Source organism: Rutilus rutilus (genome assembly GCF_951802725.1).
Source record: "Rutilus rutilus genome assembly, chromosome: 6".
NCBI lineage: Eukaryota > Metazoa > Chordata > Actinopteri > Cypriniformes > Leuciscidae > Rutilus > Rutilus rutilus.
In genome coordinates, this window is record NC_140214.1 from 26,504,934 (window position 1) to 26,528,528 (window position 23,595).

At 37.2% G+C, this 23,595-nt stretch overlaps 1 protein-coding gene across 11 annotated transcripts in view; it reads left to right on the forward strand.

The window, feature by feature from the left end:
* The window catches only part of ptprfb (protein tyrosine phosphatase receptor type Fb), a 192,252-nt gene that overhangs the window by 92,440 nt on the left and 76,217 nt on the right, over positions 1-23,595 (forward strand). For all 11 annotated transcript variants that reach the window (XM_084412143.1, XM_084412138.1, XM_084412145.1 and 8 more), the window contains exons 3-5: positions 361-506; positions 2,572-2,713; positions 21,775-21,960. In XM_084412143.1, coding sequence (XP_084268269.1) covers positions 361-506; positions 2,572-2,713; positions 21,775-21,960 — 474 coding nt within the window. The remainder of the gene's footprint in view (positions 1-360; positions 507-2,571; positions 2,714-21,774; positions 21,961-23,595) is intronic.

Below are 23,595 nucleotides of genomic sequence, written 5' to 3' on the forward strand. Positions count from 1 at the left end.
CTAGACGGAGTGCATCGGAACACAGGGTTCTCGAGACGTTGAACTATTTTTGTCTGGACACTACGTCTTAATGCGCTGCTTATGACTGCCTCATTGACTTTTAAAGGGTTTTAGCGAATGTTCTGTGAAATAAAAAATAAATAAATAAAAAGTTTAAATAAGAATAAGTCAAGAAGAAGCTGTCATACAGAGCATGGGACATTCTGAGAAGTATTAGGTGGCTTGTGGGTGAAAGTCTCTCTCAGGCTCAGCTGCAGGTGTTAACTTAGTTCCTGTTCATAACTAGTTTAACAAAGTTTTGTGCGACCACAGTCCAGAAACTAATTTTTTTTTCTTCTCCTTTTCACCTCACTTTTCAAGGCTTGCCAAATTTCATCAAATCTCCAGAGGACCAGACAGGGATTTCAGGAGGAGTGGCGTCCTTTGTGTGCCAAGCAGCGGGTGAGCCCAAGCCTCGGATCACATGGATGAAGAAAGGAAAGAAAGTTAGCTCCCAGCGCTTTGAGGTGACTAACTGTGTTTCCCTGCCTCTCCTTAGCATGTCAGTGTCTTTCCCATGCCACATCATCATGATGCCTTTCTTCTTTCCATCATCATGAATTTGCACAACACTCTTGTTTTTCTTCTTGCAATCTTATGCTGATATATTCTTTTGTGTTGCCCTCAGTCACCTCACACCCCTCTGTGTTGTCCCTCTATTCCCTTCGCCCCATTTCCTGTTCTGTCTGTGTTAGGGTTTAAGCTGAGATCTGAATGTACCTCTTCATGGTTTGGGGTCAGTATGAAGGCCCAATATTTTTCAACAGGGAACAGGGCTACTTAAAGAAAAATAGCTCAGCAAAAAAAAAAAAAAAAAAAAAAAAAAAAACTAACCTTTCACCTATTTCAGAGCAATGTTTGTTAATTTATTTATTTAAAAACGTAAAAAAAAATAAAAAAAAGTATTTGGACACTTTAAAAAAAAAAAAAGGACCAATTTCAGAAAAAAAAAAAATTGTCAATGTTATTTATTTACCCATTCCAGCAAAAAATAAATATTTAAATATATAATATATACAAAATACTTAAATTAAATAAATAAATAAATAAATACGTAATCATAATTTAAACATAATAAATAAATTTAAAAAGTCAAACTTAAAAATGTCAAACCAAACCAACTTGTATCTAATAACAAACATTTATATATAAATGTTTTGTAAAATATTGTCAAAATAGTAGGCCTGTCAACGTTAACGCATTAACGCATGCGATTATTTCTTTCAGTTTAACGCGTAAAAAATATTTAACGCAGTTAACGCAGCATCTGTTTTTTCTGTCATCCTTTGGCTACCATTACATTATATGATCACGCTCTAATTCATGCAAATGCTTTTAAACCATTCAAGCGGGATAAGGCAAAAGAGAACGCGCTGGCTGTGTCCTGACACACACACAACGCAGATTGCGCACCAGAATCGAGTTCTCTTTTGTGCTTGAAAGAACAATAACATGCCAAAATGTATGCCAAAATGTCTGTTTTGTCGAGTATCCTCATAAGAGAAGTCTTAAATGAGTTAAATAAAGTCTTGAATGTAAATATTTGTGAGAGAATGAGGCGCGTGTGAGATCCGCGTCTCTGTCAGCAGCTGCTGGTCTTAAAGTGACTAATTCTGTCTGTCAGTAAAGTTAATCAAAGAACAAAGGTAACAGAGAAAATTACTCACTGCTTTTGTAGCTTTAATAAGGATTAGTCTATATAATTAATTTATAATTTATGCAGTTGCAGACTGTTTGATAACTTGATATTCAATTTCTGTATGTCCTACCTGTTAGACATGTAGGAAGGACACAGGTAAATATGACATTTATTATGGATTTAAGTGAGGATTATTTGAAGTTCACTTAAATAAATGTTAAAAAATGTATAGCTTTCAATTACACTGAAATGTTGAGTGGCTATAATTAATGTTTGAAATTGGGGGGAAATTTATTTTTATGAGACATCAGTAGCTGTATTGGTATCAGTGATACTGGCCTTTATATGCCATTAAACAAGTATTTAAAATATACTGTCTTTATGTTGTCTCAACATTAATTTGGAGATTAACTGTGAAATTATTACATTATAAATATATAAAAGATAAATGTTTTTAATTGCGATTAATCTAGTTAATTTTGTTGATCAATTGACAGCACTACAACATATATTTAATCATATATAATATATATAATTGTTTCTACCATGTCGCCTAGGCCTGCTCTTGATCTAAATGAGGCAATGCACACAGATCTGGGAGGAGAACACATTAGCCTAAATACACTAAATGTATCATCTCTTAAGTGTCCTAGGTATTCCAGCCCCATACACGCCAGGCTGAATTCAGGTTTTCTGCACCAGGCTGTAACATATCATATGTAAAAGTTCTAGGAGAATAACTCCAGACAGTAGTTGGCTGGAAGTTCAGAGGGAGGTGATTAAAGACCCACCGCTTTTTGAAGACATACGATCTGTCTGAGGGTTTGTCGTAAATTTAAGACGAGAAGAGAGAAAAACATTTAACGGTGTGTGTGTGTGTCTTTCTTTCTCAGGTGATTGAATTTGATGACGGTTCGGGCTCAGTTCTCCGCATACAGCCACTGCGCACTCACAGGGACGAGGCCATCTATGAGTGCACAGCCACCAACAGCATGGGAGAAATCAACACCAGCGCCAAACTCACTGTGCTGGAAGGTGAGACGTCCCACTGGGCATTTGATGGCCCTGGGTTTGACCATTTTTATACATTATTGCATGAGTTTTTGCCTTCAACTGGACAAATAGTGGAGAAGTGACAGGAGAAGATGGGGTGGGATTGTGAAATGACCCTAGGTAGATTTGAACACTCCCCACCAGGCCACGCTTAATCCACTAGCCACAACAAGTGGTGGAAGTATTTTTATAAAAAAAAGTTATCTATTCAAATTAAATATATAGTTCCCATTAATGTTAGTTGATGTTTAACTAACATTAACTAACAACTGAGCAATGTATTTTTTACAGTATGTATTAATCTTTGCTAATGTTAGTAAATAAAAACGCAACTGTTCTTTGTCAGTCCAGGTCCTTTAAATGATATTAACAAATACAATGTTTGATTTTAATAATGTATTGGTAAATGTTAAAATTAATATTTAACTAAGATTTTTTAAATGCTTTAGAAGTATTTTTCATTTTCAGATTTATTATCAGTAAAAAATCAGCAGCCTAAAAACAACTAAGTACGAAACTAGACTAATTAATATAAATTTCAAACATTATTAAAGACAAGTAAACAGTGAGTAATACAATAAAAACAAAGAATCAAATTAGCAGTATAGCACAAATAAATACAACTGAACAAAGTTAAAAAATTGAAATCAAATGTAAGATAACACTGCATAGTTTTCTTTCTTTTTTTAAATATAGATGAATCCTTATTAAAGTTACAAAAGTTATTCAGTTGAGATCATTGAGGGATTTTCTTTTTCTTTTATTCTTTGATTAACATTAATGTTATGATGAATGCACAGATGGCAGCAGGTTTATTAGGCTTAATGCTCAGATCCAATATACTGTTACACATGCGTTTTTATTCTCAACTGGTTATGTTCACTTTAGACATAACCAACTGTGTGCGAGGATATTTTCACATCATTTTGTGTTCGGGCGCAAAAAGACGCGAAAGAGAACTCAATTTTGTATTTGTGCACACACTCTGGATGTGACCAGCACTGAAAACAACACATGTGTGCCAAATTGAGTTCTCTTTTGCGTCGTCTTGCGCTTGAATGGTTTAAAACCACATTAAAATGCACACACAGGAATCGATTCCCGGCCTTAAGTGTCCGATTCCAGAATTGGAATCTATTTTCGATTCCCAACCCGATTCACCAGCGAATTTTGGACATAGGTGTTTTGTCTGTCATTAGAATGGCTGCATCTGAGGCAGTAAGTGTATCTCATTATGTTTTCATCAACTTACAGGTTATAAAGTTTACTGTAGCTATGTGGCGCTCAGTTTTTCTGTCATTTTGTCAAAAAATCTCATGGTATTGAAGATGATGTGATTCACACTGGCTATTTAAGACAGAATTGGCTATGACTCAACGGCAAATGCTAGACTAAGACGCTCTTCTCAGCTGCTCAAATACGTGAAATATTAGCCTTATATATAGTGTTTCTTGAGTAAAGAAAACGCTGTACTTATTCAAAGAACCAGTTCTTTTTTTACACTTGCATTGCAAACAAGCAGAGATGAGGTTTTACTTACAGGTCTAATGGAGTTACGAGGTTTAGGCATAAGCTATTTTTAATACTTTTCATTGGTTAGATATTTGCAAAACCCACAGATCGAGTAACGGTTTATGAAAAAAGATATAAAATTGACGAAATGTGGAAATACTGTTTCTGCCCGACAGCGTCGATATAGTGTCTTGCGTCATTAGTAGTGTCTAAGTATAAAGTTGTTAACCCCCTTGACCCATTTCTCTATGCAAGCCATTGGATCTTGCCCCATGTTTAGCAATACTGTCATGTGCTGAGAAATAAGAGTGAAGCGTAAGATTGGGAATATGAGAGCATGATGAAATGTCAACAATTCAAATACTATTAAAATGAATATCTTAAAATATCCCTCAGAATTCCTTGTAGTAACGGCTGACCCACCCCTGCACCATGTGTTTGGTATTACACACGTGCCCCCAGTGTAATCCCTTTTAATCTTATTTTTTGCCTCCGTGTATGAGCAGACAAAGGCCATTTAGTTGAAATTAGAAGCCTCGAATGAAGAAAACATCTGATGAATGTTAGAGTCCTGTGGCCCTGGTCAGTAAGAAAGAGGTGCCATGTTGAAGGCAGGCAGTTTTGCTCTTTTAGCTGCTTTCCACAGTGAAGTGGATAAGTTGGACGCCCACAGGATCCTGCAGGACAGAATGAACTCTATTTATAGCTCATTGTTCATAGCGAGCAATGCATCATTTGTGTCCTACAGCAATGCTGAAAGACCAGCACAAAGGAGAAGTTGAATGATAATGATGTTCTCTAATGACTTACTAAAGGATGTCCTCTGCGTACATTCGGAGGGTCTTGGGAATCTCTGCCAGAAATGCAGTCGACTCATCTTAAGCTCATAGAAATTATATTAGGCTGAAATATAACACATTCATTTTTATCACTGTGTAACCAGGGCAGAACTGTGGTGCTTGTACTGGTTTAAATACAAAAAGTAAAGTGTTTTTTTTATTTTTTATTAGGCAAAAGTTCCATTCTAATTTTCTTGGAAATGTCCCATGTAAATAGCATGGTATATGAATATGATAATAAGTCAGAACCATAATCTATTTCACATGCGGTCAGCCAGTCATTATCACAAAATAAACACTGGCAGTATCATCAGGACTCCCGATTTAAAGGGGTTTTGTTTTATGCATCTAATTAGAATAAAAAGGACATTAAATGTTAAAATTGAGAGAAAAAGAAGAAAACACAAAGTGATACGAGAGAAAATAAGTGAGCACATCTATATAGGAAAGCAGCTGTTGTGGAGTTCAACAGTCATTATACAAAATATTTGACCACATATCGCATGATTGACCAACTAGTATGGTATTTCAGAGTGCCATGTAAAAAGCAGTTAAACATAAAGCAACCTTAAAGCAATGGAGTGTTTTGTTTTGTGCGTTGCTTCGCTTTGTGTTTTGCTTTGCTTTATTTTTTGTGTGGTTTGGCTTTGGTTCGGTTTGATTCGTTTGGTCTGGTTTGGTTGAACGTTGCAGGGTGGCAGAAAATGAACTTTTTGCTCAATGCTCAGACAACCAGCAATTATGTGCTTAATAGAGTTAAACTTCTTGAGGTTGAGTGACCTATTTTACAGACTTTTGTTAATTTGCTAGAACTTGCTTAAGCCACATGAATCACTCCCACCTGAGTTTAGAAGGTCGAACACAGCTTAGGAATATGTGTGTCACTGCGTTTACCTGTCTAATTAGCCACTTGAATCATATTGCTAAATAATTATTGTGAACTTAACATAATTGATCCCAATTTAAACAGATGGCAGTTACAAGAGGATTTCTTCTGTGATTATGATTTGTTTGTTTGCTCTAGAAGCGTGAACGTTCTTATCCTCTGAGGCCCACTGATGCATCCTAACATGCCTTCAGGGCTCGCTCATCGCCGTAGAATACACGACGAATCTGTGGAATACCAGCAGGTTTCATTTCAACTTCCAGGCTGCACTTCCACCAAGGTTGTGGGCGTTATTTGCTCACAGCTGTTGTCTGTTGAATAAAAATTTGCCATGCCTCTCTTGTAATCACATTGTGCGGATGCCAACATGGGCCTCTGTGTGAATTCATAATGACTTCGTCTAGCTGCACCCCATTTGTGCTCCTCATTTCTCTATAGCAGAGAAATTTTACATTACTGACACTCATGGACTGCAGTGAAGACTGAATGTCATGTTCAGAGCATGTTCAGGAATGCAGAGCAGTTTGTTACATGTGCCTTTTGCGTTGTTCGGTGGAATGATTTTCATTCCAAGCATCCGCTAAATCGCAAACAGAAGGTGTAATTCTGGGTGAATATGCCTAAGATCTTTTTCCTACCATCCCTCCGAATGGTAAAAAGAGTTCCTCTCTCATTTTTGGCTTATTCATTTGGTGCTCTTGTCTTGTGCCAGACTGACGTGATGACGTGCATGCTTTCATGTATCACATAGAGAGGAATTGGAAAGACTCCCATCGTCCTCTGAACCCACAAGAATTCTTTTAAATGATGGATCAGTGGAATATTTCTGTACATTGAAGATGCGGTTTCCTCATTAGATATCCTTTTCAAGAGCTCTACTGGTACGCACTCCTGGAGTTCTTGTCTTTCTCATATTTAACAGTGTAATTAGTAAACATTACTCGTACTGCCAGCGAATTAATATTGAATTAGCAATTTGGAGAAAACTTCTCCCAAACATGTTTGGGAATCGGAATGATTCTAGTGCTGATTCAGATTCCATTAACAATTCTTTTTGTAATTTCAAGGAAGAGCGAATGAACAATTATTGGAAAACAATTCAAATTGCATTCACTACCCTCAGCTACCTGTTTGCTCTCAGATTTCAGACTACAGAACTGTTTAGTTCTCATCAAATCAGATTATATTATACGATTCTTTGGAAAAAACAGGTTATTACTTGTTCACATGTATTGCATCCAACAGCTTTGCTGTCTTTATCTCTCCTAAATCTTTATACATTTAGCAGTTCACTGTTTGTGAAACATGTCATGTGTTGCGCATATGTGGGAGGGGTATAAAGGAGTTTTTCCACTGCAAAATATTCATGAGAAACAATGAATCACACTCTTGAAAGTTGGTTCACTGCAGAGAGAAAATAAAATACATGCTGATTGTTTTAGGAGGCTCTGGTTTTATTCCAATGTTTGCGCACATTCTAGAATTTTTAAAAGAACCAAATGTCATGACAATCACTTGTTTCTGGTATTTATTTATTTGTATTTTTAAGAAGCCTGCTCTGGTGACGATTGGGTCCATTGCCTCACAATACTAGATATAAATGTTTTTTCCAGTTAGTCAAGTACAGGCAAAGACCACTTTGGATCAGAACCGTCCTGATTTACTGACACCATTTGACATCACAGTGTGTTTGACAGTTGAATGACAGTTCAGGTCTTTTCCCTGAATGAAAACTTTTTAGTTTACCTGGAAGGGCATCATTTGCTTATGCACACACCAGGGAAGCGCTCTCACGCAACACACACAGACCCCCTCTGCTCTACAGGTGTGGTCTCCAACTGCTTCCCTGGCTTCAGTCAACGGTCCGTGTCACAAGTTTAATTTCTCCCACCATCTGCTGGCTTGAAGCCCAGGGCTGTAGATCATGAGCGTTTGACAGATACAAACTGCGTCTGTCGAGCGCGGCCTCTCCCAAGGACTCGTGCAATATGGCTGGGTGGATTCACTCACCTGGAGTCTGTATCGGCATCCCTGCTGCATTATCGAGGGCTTTGCGGCTTAATTTGAATTACTGGATTTTGAATAAAGACTAGTTTGAGTTGCAGCTTTAACCTGCGGCTTGATGCACAATCCACATTAAAGGCTGTTTTCCCTAATTATGACTAACATCAGTAATTAATCCTGACAGAACATGTTTGTAGCTGCCAGATCTCATTGGAGTCACTAGCGATTCACTAGAGCAGATGTGTTCATATAGTGTCCATATAGTGAGCTCTTCCAGTCCAGTTTAGTTTGGAGGAAGTGAACTCAGACGTGTGACAGGAGCTGTGTCCGAAACCGCTCCCTATCCACTATATAGTGCACTATATCGGGTGTCGGCTTTTGTAGTGGTGTCCGAATTCTGAGTGAACGACATAATTCCCTACATTCGTTGACTACTTTATACCCACAATCCTCTCTAATTTTGAGTCTACATTCGATGTACACTTGCTGAAGCACTATTTCCCAAAATCTAATGCGGAGAGGACCGAGTGCACGTGAAAGTGCAATATTATATAGATGCATATTAAAATGAAATGAAATTATATTAATAAGGTCAATTATATAGGTATATTATTTTTAGTATTAAAATATATTATTTTGGCATTAACTCAATTTAATGTGTTTTACTAACGTCCAGGTGTTTAAATAATTTGTGGCATTTCTGTTAACTCATTAAACTGTAAGGAAGAAATTATAATTTGGTGGATGATTTAAAAATATTAGTTAATCATCTGTAGGTAGCTTATACATTCAAATGTAATCATAACGGTCGCCTGAGGGCACTCAACGACCACGTCATCTGTGAGCGTGAGAGTTTCTAACAATTTCTAACTGATTATACACATTAAGCATTATAAACCAATTATACAATCGATGAAACTATTCATCCGCTGCAACGGAGGTATGCTTTATACAATTACAAAATAAAGTCATTATGATTGTTATTGTTATTAATATTATTTTATAAAGCAAGTAACAAGAGAAAAGCACATACGTCAGCGTCCGAATTCACTCACTTAATTTCATTCACTCCTTGCGGATATAGTGCACTCACATACCATACGCTATATAGGGATTAGTGAATGAGTGAGCAGTTTCGGACACAGCTACAGGCTTTAAATCGCTAGTGTTGAGATTTTCGGTAGTGCTGTTGAGTGGCCATTCTCTGACTGATGTTGCTCTAGTAATTGTGAATAAGCAGCCCTGTGGCTCTGACAGCCATGCTCACTAAGCCGCGTAATTGGAGCAGTTCACACTTTGAGTCGTCGTATGTCCGACAGCCTGGTCAATGTAGCTTCAGGGTGAAATGATCATAGGCTTTCAGTTTCAAAGGCAAAATAAGTAGAATAATGTAGTCCGGTGAACAGGTGAGGTGAAAGTGAGAGTAAAAATATGTGAAATTCTCTGATTAGGCAATAAAATATAAGAGGCTGTGTTGTATAGTGAACAAACACAGCTAGGGTTTGCAGGCCCTTTCGGCGTGTCTGTCGCAGAAACTTCCATTTAAATCAATTTACTGCCTAATCATTTTTTTTTTTTTTTTATTAGGTAAATTCACTAAATGTCATCTTTCTGCAAAAAGATAGTGCCACTACCGGTATTTGTACGTTGAGCCGCAGCTCATTGGCCGATGAAGAAACAGCAACCAATCAGCTGCGCTACAGTATGTATGACGATGCGATCGTTACCAAATTGAGTCAAGGACCTATCAGCCGGCGCCATCTACAGTTTCCTTTTACTGGTATCTGGGAACATTTGCAAATGAACCAAACATATTCAAATTCAATCTTTTACTTAAGCAAAATGTATTCAAGTATGCAACTGGGGTGGAAAAACAAACAAAAATGCAAACAGTATGGGACATTCAAAGGCTTTGATGTACGTTCAAATTCTGTGGTTATCTGCAACGTTTCGGGTCGTGAGATTGTCGGTCTGTCAAAAGTTTGGTAGGCGTGGCAGCTATACAGTCAGTTTTATCTTTAGTTTGATTAGCTCAGTGTCAGAGCCTGAAGAGAAGATGCGCTAATAGAGAGGTTTGTGTGTTTGATCTGTGTTTTTCTGTCAGGAACTGAATGAATAAGTAAAGGCTGTCACATGAACAGAGCCAAGGGGGCTTCATTTTCATGTTACACTGTTCTCAGTAACTTTCAACTTTCAGCCATACTAAAAAAACATACTCTTCGGAAACTAAACAGGTGTTTGAATGTGTCAGCGCTGCTTTGTTATAGGGGGGATCAGGTATTTTCATTTTTTAAAGAGGATATTTTAGATATTTTCTAAATGTTTATAGTTTGTTTATTATTTATTATTTATTATTTTTTATTTATTATAATTATATGCTTTTTATTTGATTGATTTATTTGCAATTATATTGATTCATTAATTTTATAAAAAAATGTTTTTGATAAAACACAAAAACACTTGTTACTTGACCAGGATCTTGGTTCCGTTCGAGCTCTCTACATCTAAATAAGGTGCTCTATAACAGATAGCAGATCGTGTGATTTCCTCACGGCTGTCATGGCTCAAGGTGACTCGGGCCGTTGCGCTTGACTGGAGTGAGCAGATCACCCTTCGGTTGTGGTAATGGGTCACACATGTGCTGCTGTTATGTACAAACCAGTGTGCTGTAGCATAAATAACAGCTACGTGTCTGCGGCAGAGCTGTAGATCATACCGAGACACAAGAAACTGGAGGACACACAGGAAGGAGGGTGAGACGGAAAGAGGGAAAACCAGAAAAACAGACTCGTGCGGATAGAGGAGGGAGAGAGCGACCAATGTCGCACCTAGCCAACATTGATTAAGTGACTGTTGGAAGGAAGTCAGCCTGAATATTCTGGCCAGCAAGAAAAAGTGTATTATTTCAAAGGTCATGGCATGCATTATACCTCTTTCCTCGCCACTGACTTAGATAAACAGCACGCTGCTGAAATATTGCAGACGGGACTCCGACACTCCTAGGGTGCGGTTCACCTTTACACATGCTGCTTTGTTATTTACTACATGTGTCTGTGAAGTTGCAGATCTGCACGGCCAATTATACCATTTAAAGATGAGAATGTACCGGGCAACTATTGATTTTACTTGGTCTGTTTTCTGCTTTTATTTTGATCCTTAAGAATTCCTAGCAGTGTTCATAATTAAAATGAACCAGGAGATCTGACCTTCTTGAAATCCATCGCGACTACAAAATCGCTGTACACTGAAACTCTGTTCTAAAAACAACTGCCTGTCTAGACATTCATATAAGCACATTCCCAAGGCCAAAGCTGCTCCACAAGGTAGGCAGCATAAGTCAGTCCCATAATGCTTTGTGATGAGCTCTTTCAAGTAAAGTGTTCTTAATTAGATGCATTATATAGCCTAAAGTACATTATAAATCTAGTTCAGTCATGAAACTCTAGAGGGTGCAGGCTGATAGCTGTTTGGCCTGAGATTGCTGAGACAATGAGATTGCTTGTCCAATATATCGAAATAATCTGGTACAGTGTTTGATGTAGGCTAGTCCTGCAGCTTGTTCCTCTGAAACCTTCCACCTCCCCCAGCTCCACCTGCCTAGATCTCCTACGGGATTTATGAATATCTATTTATGCAGCAGCAGCAGCAGTGTAGCAGATCTAGTCCACCAAGACCAAATACATTATCATTGTCATGCTAAATTGCTAAAACTATTTTGAGAGTTGTCATGATTGAAATACCATTCAAAAGTTTGCGGTTGATAAGGCTGCATTTATTTAATCAAAAATACAGTGAAAGCAGTAATATTGTGAAATATTACAATTTACAATAGCTGTTTACTATTGTTTCTGTTAAATATATTTGAAAATGTAATTAAAAAAAGAAAAAATGTGACCGCAAAGCTGAATTTTTAGCATCATCACTCCAGTCTTCAGTATCACATGATTCTTCAGAAATCATTCTAATGTGCTGATTTGATACTTAAGAAATATTTCTTATTATTTTGCCGCTTATTTATATTTCATTTTTTTGGAAACCATGATACCTTCTTCGATACATAGATACATAGCATTTATTTAAAATTGAAATCTTTAGAAATGTACATTTGTGTACTTTATCTCACATGCGATACATATGTAACATATCTTTTTGCTCTTTTCTAAACGGCTTAATATTTTGCCTTTTTGGCTTCATCTTAAAAGCACTGTCTTGTCTCCAAAATTGCAACTATAATAGCATGTAAAAGTTATCTCCTACATCAGCCTGCAGGCAAAACAGCGTTCTGTGCTGTCTGATATCTAGGCTGTCACTGATATCACCTAACACTGATGTCATCTTTCATGAATGAATGGTGTTTTGTTCGGATACAGTGCCTGCCGTCTCTCATTCGTAATTGCTTTGATTCTCTAGAATGCATGTTATCCGTAAGTATTGAGAGGCTACATTGAGAGTATAATCTAATTTGAAGGTAAATGTGCAATTTCTTTATGTTGAAGTACACTGATAAAAATGATTCTGTGGTGAAGTAAATACTACAGAAAAGAAACTAATGTCATTTCTGTATGAAAAAGTTAGTTCAGGCAAAAAACAAAGTATTCTATATTAGTACTCAATTCAAGCTTCTAGAAATTAAAGCATAAATATCAACGTTATAAAATGAAGTAAAACTATCCAGATTTTCTGATACTGGTGTTCCCATCATGCACTGGGGTTTAATAATTAATAATAGCTTTTTTCCAGCTGTACTTGCACTGTTTTATCATTGATTTTGTTGTTAGGTTGAAGTTCAGTTTCTACTCAAAATGACACATTCATACTCAAAAATGATCCATTGAATGTTACCATCATTGTGTATTGTGTACCAAGTATTGAGGTCTCTGTGTTCATGTGTCTGCACACTATCTATTGTATTATGAACTTAGATGTTTCTAGGTATTCACTTTAAAAGAGTGGTTAAATTCAGCGTTATATCGTTTGAGTAAAATGTATTGCGAAGGAAACTTCAACTAAGTAGAAATTACTCAACCTTTTACTGGCCAAGTTAAAGTTACTTATTTTCTTTGTTAATTTTACTTAAAGTGCCCCTATTATGCTATTTTAAAGTTTCCTAATGTTGTTTTGGAGTCTCCTATGCATCAAAGATAAAACAAAACTGTTACATTTTTTCATAATATACGTTTGCTAATCACCACATTTTCAGTGATTCTCAAATGACTTTTTAGATGAATCAATCTCTCTAAATCCCTCCTTTCCGCGTGCTGCTCTGCTCTGATTGGCCAGACAGCTCAGTCTGTTGTGATTGGTTTACCGCGTGCAGAATGTGTGTCGAAAACAAAACTGTCCATTGCCATAACAACGTCAGCTTTGCGTGTCCTGAGGCTTCCTACACCATAAACTAAACACAGTAACAAACAATGACGTTGATTGTACCATATCAATCTGAGCGCGAGTCCGATGATGAAACACCGATGTCCGATGATGAACTAGTTATTTAACCCGAACCTCCATCACAAGGACAATTCGAGCAGGACGTTTCTCAGTGATTCACTACTCAGTTTGAGGTACATTATGAGATGTTGCAAAGTTCTGTAATTCCTCACCATCAGCATTAACAAGTGCATGTCCATCAAACAAACTGATTATTTTAGTTGTACTTATTTATTTACCTAGTATTTTTCTTATTTATTGCGGTGAACAGGTTAACGTGGAAACTGTATCAATAACAGTGCCTACATTAGCCGAGCTCTAGCGTGAATGACTGATGTAACAAACGTTGGTAAAACAAATCTTGCTCCATGCTTAATCTCAAAGTAGTGCAAACGACAGACAATCTGCATTAATAGACACCGTTTTAGGTAATAGTGGCCCACAACTGATCAGCAGAAGAATTTTAGTAAGACAGTAATAATGTGTTACATTTACATTTTATGTATGTATTTGGCAGATGCTTTTATCCAAAGCGACTTGCATTGCATTTCAAGGTACACATTTACATTATTATCAGTTCTTGATTCTTATCAGAACCCATGACCTTGGCGTTGCAAGCGCCAATGCTCAACTGTTTGAGCTACAGGAAAGCTTAACCGACTGAGTTAACTAACTGAGTTAACCAGTTAGCAGGAGACCTACACAATATAAAACTCAAAACTAAGTATTTTGAACACCATCTTTCAAGAGCAAGCAGTTTGTGAATCCTACTCTGAACTCTGAGATTTGAGAAGCAGTCGCAAGTAAAATAAAGGGAACACAGCAAAAGTTTAGGATTATACTGCTGTGATATCATGGTAAAGATGAATTTTAACCACTGATTCTTCACATGCTCGTTCCTGGGAAGTGAAAAAACAACTGGCTTTACCCTTCACATTGTAGAGCACAGCTTCTTCTCAACATGATGCTAGCCAGTATCCACTGGAATCAGCTGCCGGTTTGTGGGGGTTCAAGCTTTGCCAGGAGTCTGCGCGTGCAATAAGTGGGCGGCAATATGCTAATGTTTCGTCTTGACGTCACAACGAAACGGCTTATGACTCGTTTGAAAAATGATTATACTTACTTGATAAAATGATAAAACTTACTTTTATACAGATTTAAAACTTTGTAGGATGTTTTAAAAATCCATAATAGGGGCACTTTTAACTTAGTTAAGTAGAGTTGACTTAATTCCATATGCATGCAAAAACTTGCGAAAGTTTAATATGCAGAGACAACTACGATACAACTACGATACAAGTAAGCTATTTCTAGATTGATTTGCTAAGCATTGTGCTTGCATTCTTAACGGACAACACATCTGTCTAATTTGTTGAATATATGTATTCAGTGTTGAGCCAATGAAGCAGATTTTTTGGCAAGCTGGATAATATAAAAACCTGTTTTCTCCAGAGGATGACAACCCTGGACTTGAAATGATCTCTGGAAATTAAAAGATGTTGTAAAATGGATGGTGTTCTGTTGTCATATATCACTACAGAAACCCTTCTGCTCCCTCCATCAAAAGAGATGTCCCCTTTAATTGTCGTCATCCATCACTCTCATACACACCTTTCTGGAAATTACAAGGACATTTGTTTCCCAAGAACTGCTATTAGTTTAGAAGTTCCCTTACTTGAGAGAAATTCAGTGTGAGGGATATGCTGTCTAAAATGTGTTTGTGGAACTTTGTTCTTCTTTAACAGTTGAGACCTCCACATGCTTAAAGGAATATTTCAGTCAAAAATGTCTTTCTTTTACACTGGCTCCAAAAGTGGGTTTTTCGCAGCGATGCCATTTAAGAACCATTTTGGGATCCCCAAAAAACCTTTCATGGAACAGGTCTTCAAAGAACAATTTTTTTTTTATAATGTGAAGAAATATTTAATAATCTGAAGAACCCCTTTCCACTATAAAGAACCTTTTGTGCAATGCAAAGGTTCCATGGATGTTTAAGATTCTTTGTGGAACCATAGATTAAAAAAAAAAAAGTTTTTATTTTTTACTTTTTAAGAGTGTATACCATTCTTCCTTCTGTGGAACACACACACAAACAATTATTTTGAAGAAAGTTGGTGCTTCAAAAAGGTTGCCAAAGTACCAATGAAGTCTACATTTACTTTGTGTAACAAACACAAGTTCTCCATATGGCCTGTGGGAAACTGAGAGAAATGGTTATATTCAATTTATAAACTAGTTGTTCTTCAAATTGTTCTTGATTTCACTCTGTTTCTCACCTAAATCTATCATATTATTTCAAAAGATGTGGCATTTAGGGTGAACTGTCCCTTTAAACACATACAGTTAGCATATAGCATGGACATTACACCAGACTCATGAGACTGGATCTAAACATGCGTGATCAGTCTCTGACAAACGGCTTGTTCTCGGTGTGAGTGCCCCACGGTGCTTCATCACTATTTGAGCATCCTCTTCTGTGGCGACGTGTTTGTGCAGGGTGAGAATAACTCCGGCTGACGTGGACGTGGAGAGCACTCGGGCTGTTTCACAGTGGGGTCTGAGGACAGAGACTTGTCTCTTCAGCGGGGTTCTGATTAGACCCATCACCCCACATGCCATGCTCTATTCTCACTGGTAATTGGAGCTGGCAGGAGGTTGGCATGTACCCCTACTGTCCTCCATTTCCCTCTTTATCCTCCCACGGTGACCCCCCCTACACTACTCCTCATGTTGGATCGACTGTAATGTGTATTATGTCCCTCTCTGCTCTGACCCAGCATTGAGGACATGCAGCCTATGCATATCTAAACCATGTTTACGGCAGCGCTTGTTGTTCACATTAGATGAGTTCACCGTTCCATTTCTCTGCCTTCAGGACATTTTGTCCTACTTACTCCTGACCACCTGAAAAGCCATTGTTATTTCTCTTGGCAACATCGCTGCTCTGTTTTCGTAATGATACAGAGTTAGTTCTCTCCCATTGTTCGCCAACAGTTTCATTCGTTGGTTTTTTTCAGCACTCAAGTTTTGTAAATATCAGACTTTCAAGCCTCGATCTGTTCTTCTGTTATCTGATCGCTCACAGCATTGAATATAAGTCTCAGTGAGCGTAATTTACTGCTTCTCAAAAAACAATGTTCCTTTTCTTTCCACAAAACTGATTACAGATGGGTTTGTGGTGTGCTATTCTGTTAGCTCCCTTTTTGTGGTCACATGCATCGATAAAGCTTGGCTGCTTCTGGCCTGGTTCCACAACCGAGGAGAAAATACAATAGATTGCCATCTGCAAGGGCCTGCACGGTCTTATCGCTCTGGTAAGGTCTCATTAAATACCCGCTCTGGGTTTGTGGATGGCAACAGTAGATTTCCCATTCAGGAAGGAGATTTGATTGGGTACTATCACAGGTACTATTGTTACAATGGCACTTGTTTATGGAGGTCGTCACAAGGAATTAACTATTAGCTTTAAAAGAGATGGAAGGACCTACATCAGTTTATGTGCGCCAGTGATTATTTGTATGTTATGACAGAGAACCAATTAATAATAAAGTTATATACAGGTCTGTCTACATTTAAAAATAAAAACACTAAAATCTGAAAATCAGTTACAATTGAACTTAGGCATCACCACATTATAATGTATAGTGTGAAAGATGGATATAGATTTTGGGATTTGCTAATAACGGTGTTATTAAATTAATGTTTATACAAATGAAATGAGTGTAACATGATGAAAAGGTCATCTAAATGTAAAAATAGGGGAGCATGAGCAATTAAACACCACCATAATTAAACAAAGTATAGTACTGTTACAGTATATTGTTCAACTCTAACCTCAAATAAAAAAATGCTCGTAACAATGGTTTTGTGAAGTTGTGTACACTGTAAACAGCAAACAATAGGAAACAACATACTTTAAACTTAGAAACATATTTAAACTTAGAAACTTAAGTGATTGAAGAACATACACTGCAGAAAGAATTTCATAATTTCATAATATGCCTTCAGCATAGTCATTCAACTCTACACTATCGTTCAAAAGTTTAGTCAATAAGATTTTTGAAAGAAGTCTCTTAAGCTCACCAAAGCTGCATTTATTTGATCAAAAATACAGTAAAAACAGTTATAGTGTGAAATATTACTACAGTTTAAAATAACTTTTCTGCTTGAATATATTTGGATTTGGTGCTGATTTGGTGCTTGAAACATTTATTATTGTCAATGTTGACAACAGTTAAAAATATTTTTGTATATTATATTTTTGTGGAAACTGATAATTATTATTATTTTTTAACTCTACAGTAGTTTTTTGTGTTTGTGTGCTACATCGGGTTAAATGCATTGGAAAACGCAGTGGAGTTGTTTGAAAGTTAACCAAAAAATAGCAATCTAATGTGAATAAAACCCTTCATGAGCAAAGAACAATAGAGCCGCACCCAGTGTATAAGTAGGACATGATGTTGGAAGATTAGACGTGGTTTTGGTAGTCATGAATCTGTAAATCATAGTCAAGCTACTATCTTTGAAATGCCAGTAGGCTTAACTGCATTTTTAAAGTAACGTGATACAAATAAGGTGTTGACGTTGCATAAAAACTTGAGCCTGTGCTCTTTGTCTGTAATTGTCAGGAATTTTGCTTCTCGTATACCATGACCTCAGTCAGTTGCGTAATCTCTCAGACAAAGGTGAAATAAAACTCTGCAACACAAGCAGAGAATCTCAGCACATGACATCACACTGTCATTAAAGTTCACTTTCTCTCTATTGACTATTTGCTGGAACATTTCTTCAGAGCTGTTCCTCCTACTTCCTCCTCATTCCATCCACTCTCAAGTTTCCCTCTGCTCTTTACAAGATGGCATCCCAATTACCCACCAAATGTATCACCCCATCGGAGCCAAGCACCTTGTCATAACTGCTTCGGGGAAACAATGAAACTAGCGTTGGCAGGCTTTTTAAATTCAAACCGCCATCTGCTGTGGCGCCCACGTCTATGATGCGGCACAGACTCGGGACAGAGCGGGACATTTTGCAGACTTTTTTCCCCTCTTACCTATTCATCTCAGTAATGGAGTCCTTGCTCGACTCAATACAAGCACACAAGACTTGTATTAAAAGCACATTTCTGAGCTTCTTCTGTTTTTTAAATCATCATGCATAGTAAAGAGGTGTAAATGATAAAAGTGCTTTCAAGGACGGAGAATGGAGCTTTTATTTAGGAAATGCAAAAGGGTAACCATCTGGGGTTTTTTTTTTTTTTTTTTCTGTGTTTTCTTTTGTGGAATAAATCCATATTTTTCTCCATTGTTTTTACCTTCACATACCATTTACTTTTTTTTTTTCAAACTCACTATACTTGTAAGGAAGTATGTGTCATCATTATAAACTTTACTAAGAAGCTAAATATTAAGAAGCCTATTTAAAGGTGCAGTCAGCAATTTTTCCTCATTAAAAAGTTATGGGTAGTGATGAGTAGTTAAAAAGTAGTACAATGTATGTAAGATGAAGTCTCCAGACGCATTGGTAGCCTTAAAAAAGCTGTTTTCTTTTACAAGGCATGAGCCGCCATATAGTGTTTGCCATGTTGTGGTCACATGAACCATCTGAATACTCATTTATCTCAGTAACCTTCCTGTTATCAGACTCTTTCGCACATGAAATGATTGAATCATGACTGAAAGCTCATTTCTGCAGTGCAATATAATGCATGATTCTTCATCCACATGTGTCAGTATAATTCTAAGACGACTTTCACAAAAAAAAAAAAAAACGAAAATTACCGGGTGCACTTTTAACGAGTATATGTGAACATATAGCGCAAGTATGTCACTTATTTTGCTCTCAAATACTTTTTTTTTCTTCACTTTGTCACCTGAAACACCATGAGATTGTATTTTTCTATTTATTTATTTATTTATTTTTGCACACCTGATAGGGGAACCTGAAATGCACATCTTCAACAGCCCAGTTGGTTTTCTCTTAGAAGTTCTTGTGCGCTCTGTTACCTTGTTTGCATGCTGACTATATGACTCTTTGTAGGTACTATTTGTGTTTTCCTTCTCAAGAAAATGTATTCAATTGTTTATTCAGAAGCCGCTCAAAGAAAAGGACCGGCATAGTGATACAGCCCACACTCGTACAGGTAGTTGACCTCTCTCAAGCACGCCAAGGCAAAAATGTACACTTCGATATATAACAGTTTCTGAAGGTCAGACTTGGAAAAAAAAATCTGGGTGTTTTTGCTTCTTAATGAGGCATAACTTGAACAGCATCATATTCCAAGTTACCTTGTACTGAAAAGTTCCCTCTAGTTGGGATTCCACGCAACATTTTCCGCTTTCTAAATTAGTCCCTTTTTCGATGTTTTCATAAGGGGATTAGTGATTCGTGAAATAACCCTTTTGAGGTTTGCTCACTGTGGATATGCGTCTGATTTACTTTGTCCTAAAGTCATAGTCTTGTGTGAGAGCTTTTCAATTCAGTTTCTTTGAGAAGCATTGCTTGATGCTCAATGATTTAATGTTGAACTAACTGGAATAAGAAGAAAAGCTGTTGACTTTGGTGTTCTGTAGACCTTAGAGCAGTGGTGCCCAATCCAGTTCATGGAGATCTACAGTACCTACCAGTTCAGATCCAACCCTAATCCAACAAACCTGTCTGTAATTATCAAGTGTTCTTGGAGATCTTAATTAGCTGGTTCTGTTGTGTTTGATCAGGGTTGGAGCTGAACTTTTCAGGAAGGTAGATCTCCAGGAACAGGATTGTGCTCCCCTGCCTTACAATGTTTGTCACATGCAGAGGATTGTCTCAAACTGAATAATTCAGCCTTGCCTTTTGGCTTACCCTGGCATCAAAGAGAGTGTGGTGTTGCAGTAATGTTGTTGCTATTGCAAGTGTGAATATTATGCATGATGGGCTTTCATCCAAACATTTGTGTGAATGTTTGAGAAGAGAAAAAAAAAAAAAAAATCATTTTAAACCGTGCCATAGCATTGCTTATGTTTTCATGTGCTTGGAAGCCGTATGTTTACAGCCTTGCCCACTTGCTTATCTGGTTCCTGATATAATTAGTGTTCATTTTCATATTATTCATATGATTTGTGTTAATTATGCAAATGTTTGATACTTAGAGATATCTGCTCTGTTACTCCCTTGTGTAGAAATAGTGAAAGGCGTCTCGGTCTGTATCAGAGTGGAAAGGGTGTTTTCCAAACCATTGAAGGACAAAGTATTATTTGCCAACTAGATTTGCATTTCTGTGGTTTTGCTTAAATTAAATGCCGCATCAGGTGCATATTGCAGTTGTCACTTGTTTTGTTTTCTTTCTGTGGCACATATCAACTTAATAGTATCAACACGTCAGTATCAACACGTCAGTATCAACACGTCCCCATTTTTGCAGTGTAGAGGCGGCTGAAGATGGTTAAAATGTTATAAGAACGAAGAGAGCAATCACAATTCATTATTCAAATGAATGCTAGAAAGAAGACCAGTGACAATTGAGAATGCAAGTGTTTTGATGATGTAATTGCTGTTGTTTACATTTTGAATTGTGAACATTATAAAAATGGAAGTCGATGGGGAAGTTTTCAAACTTTGATCTTGTCCTAAAGTAACCTATATAAGTAATTTATCTATAAAGCACATTTAACAACAGTAGACTGAAGTTGTTAGAAAAAGATAATAAATGATGACAGCAATAACAATACTAATAATTAGTTACGGTCAATTTGAATAACAATTATGATAAACTAATAATGAACGTTTTATGTTTAAACATAAATAACTCACAACCTCAGATGATGAATAATGAAGATAAAGAATATCATCTTCAGGTCTTCATGCTGGATTTAAAAATGGCAATGATATTGTGGAAAAGTAAAACTAGAAAGTATTAGGAATATCAATATAGTGCTGGCTTGCTAGTAGTTTATCTAGTGTATTGATCATTTTTAATGTTTGGATTTATTTGTAGCTGAATTTGCATTTTCTTTTCTCATTGTTTTTGCTCTGCCCCTTCTCAAACTCTTGTAAAGATTTAGATTAAAACATAAGCTTGCAGCTTAAAACTTAAAGCTTGGAGTCCATATGGTGTTACATGTTAGAATAATGGTACACAAAAACGTCCTGTGGATTAGTCTCGCCATGCTTTGATCTTATTAATGCAAAGGAAGGCTTTTTTCTGGGAAGTGAATTGATTCAGTGCACTAATGAGACTAGTCCTGGATTTGCTTTAGCAGGACAATTACGTCTGGCTCACATCTCTAACCCTTGATTTATAGCAATCAGAGATCTTTGAGATCATTATGGTTATTTTGGTAAATCATTAGATTTTTGACTCCTGACTTGACCTGTTTTTCTTTTTCTTGCTGCAGAAAACCAGATTCCTCATGGCTTTCCTACCATAGACATGGGCCCTCAGCTAAAAGTGGTGGAGCGAACAAGAACAACCACGATGCTCTGTGCCGCCAGTGGGAACCCTGACCCGGAGATCACTTGGTTCAAGGACTTCCTACCTGTAGACATCAACAGCAACGGGCGAATTAAACAGCTTCGTTCAGGTAGGGATGGCACACTTCTTCAGTCCTACAATCACAGGAGCAGGAACTAATATACTAAATGTATAATATAGACACCCTATCGACACAGCTCTGTTTCTTTTAGTTTAATTAATGCATATGCAATATTGCCACCTAATTAAAACTAAAACGCTTTTTTTTTTTTTGGTGCAAAGTCAGGCCTTTGGTCTGCCAATTTGTGTTTGCTTACCATTGAAGGAGAAATGTATTGATGTGGCCATAACATCAAATGGGTCTTAAGCCACATGCAAATGATCTGGGTAATTGTAGCCACCCCTTAAGGGAATATGAGAGCGGCCCGGAGAGGATCAGCTGCTCTATTTACATTGTAGACCTTCCTAATGGATAGACAGCTCAGGTCTGACCTAGGATCAGACGGATGAACAGGACTTTGCCCAGGCTGGATTAATAGCTCCTGACTGACTCAGAGTTTATCCTTCTCCACTAAATCCACCTCATTTAGAGGGCAAGTCACAGCAGAGCTTGTTCTCTAGTTTCTAGCATCAGCGTCTAAGTACACAGCTTACAAATACACAGTTGAAAGTTTGAATCCTGAATCCCTCTATCTTGCAAAAAGTCAAATGAACAAAATGCACCATTCCACCAAAGATCCAAACATTGCTTCCTCAAAGATCTTATCTCTGGACGGCATGAGGCGCAGAACTTTATGGCCCTTTAGAACATTCTTAACATAAAATTATGACAATAAAGCTAGCCTTATCTGGCTTATCTGCACGTTTTACTCCTCAGGAGAATGTTGAATGACATGTTTGCTGTTTTACTTATAGATAAGCGTTTTCTGATAGACACTGGTAATGACGAAGTAACCTTACCTTGTGATTTGACCGATAGTTTAAGTCGACATGAAATCAAAATGAACTCTTTCTTAGGTGAATGATTTATAGCTTTTCATCTGGCTTCATCTGGCTGCACAAGCAATTGATTTAACCAGTGTTAACCAATAGTAACTTCCCTTTCAAGAAAAAATTGCTACACCTCAAGAAAGATATTTCTGGCATGCAAAACCAACTCTTTTTGGCTTGAAAACAGCTTGCCAAACTCACATTGCTTGGTTGCCAAACTGCTAAAACACATCTAATCGGCTGCAAATTTTGACATTGTAGGTATATTGTTTCTTATGCTCAAATAGCATTAAAAAGCATATATCTCAGGTTTCAATGGGAACCGTAGCGTCTAACAGTGATGTGCAGTGACACGATGACATTTCCAATTGACGATTGGCTCTTTTATTTAGAAGGTGGGACTTCCATTATTAGATCCACCATATTGCGTGTTGCAGTTTTTCCCATTCATAGCAGTACACCACTGTGTTTGCCAATAGCCAAATATGTATTTATGTATTGTTTTAGGCTGCTGTTGAAATAAGCAAGACTTTGGCTTTTCTAAAAGCTAATGCTAATAAAAATGCTAATGGTGCGCGCAAGTTATTAAATAACAAGTAATTAAATGCCGTTTATCATTTATCGAATGACATTTCATGTTGACTTAAATTCACGTGTACAGAATTGTTGCTAGCTGTTTCTGCTATTCTCACACCAAACTTGTCGCCTTAACCTGCCATGGTCCTGTGATTTTCTGAACAATGCTGTGAACAAA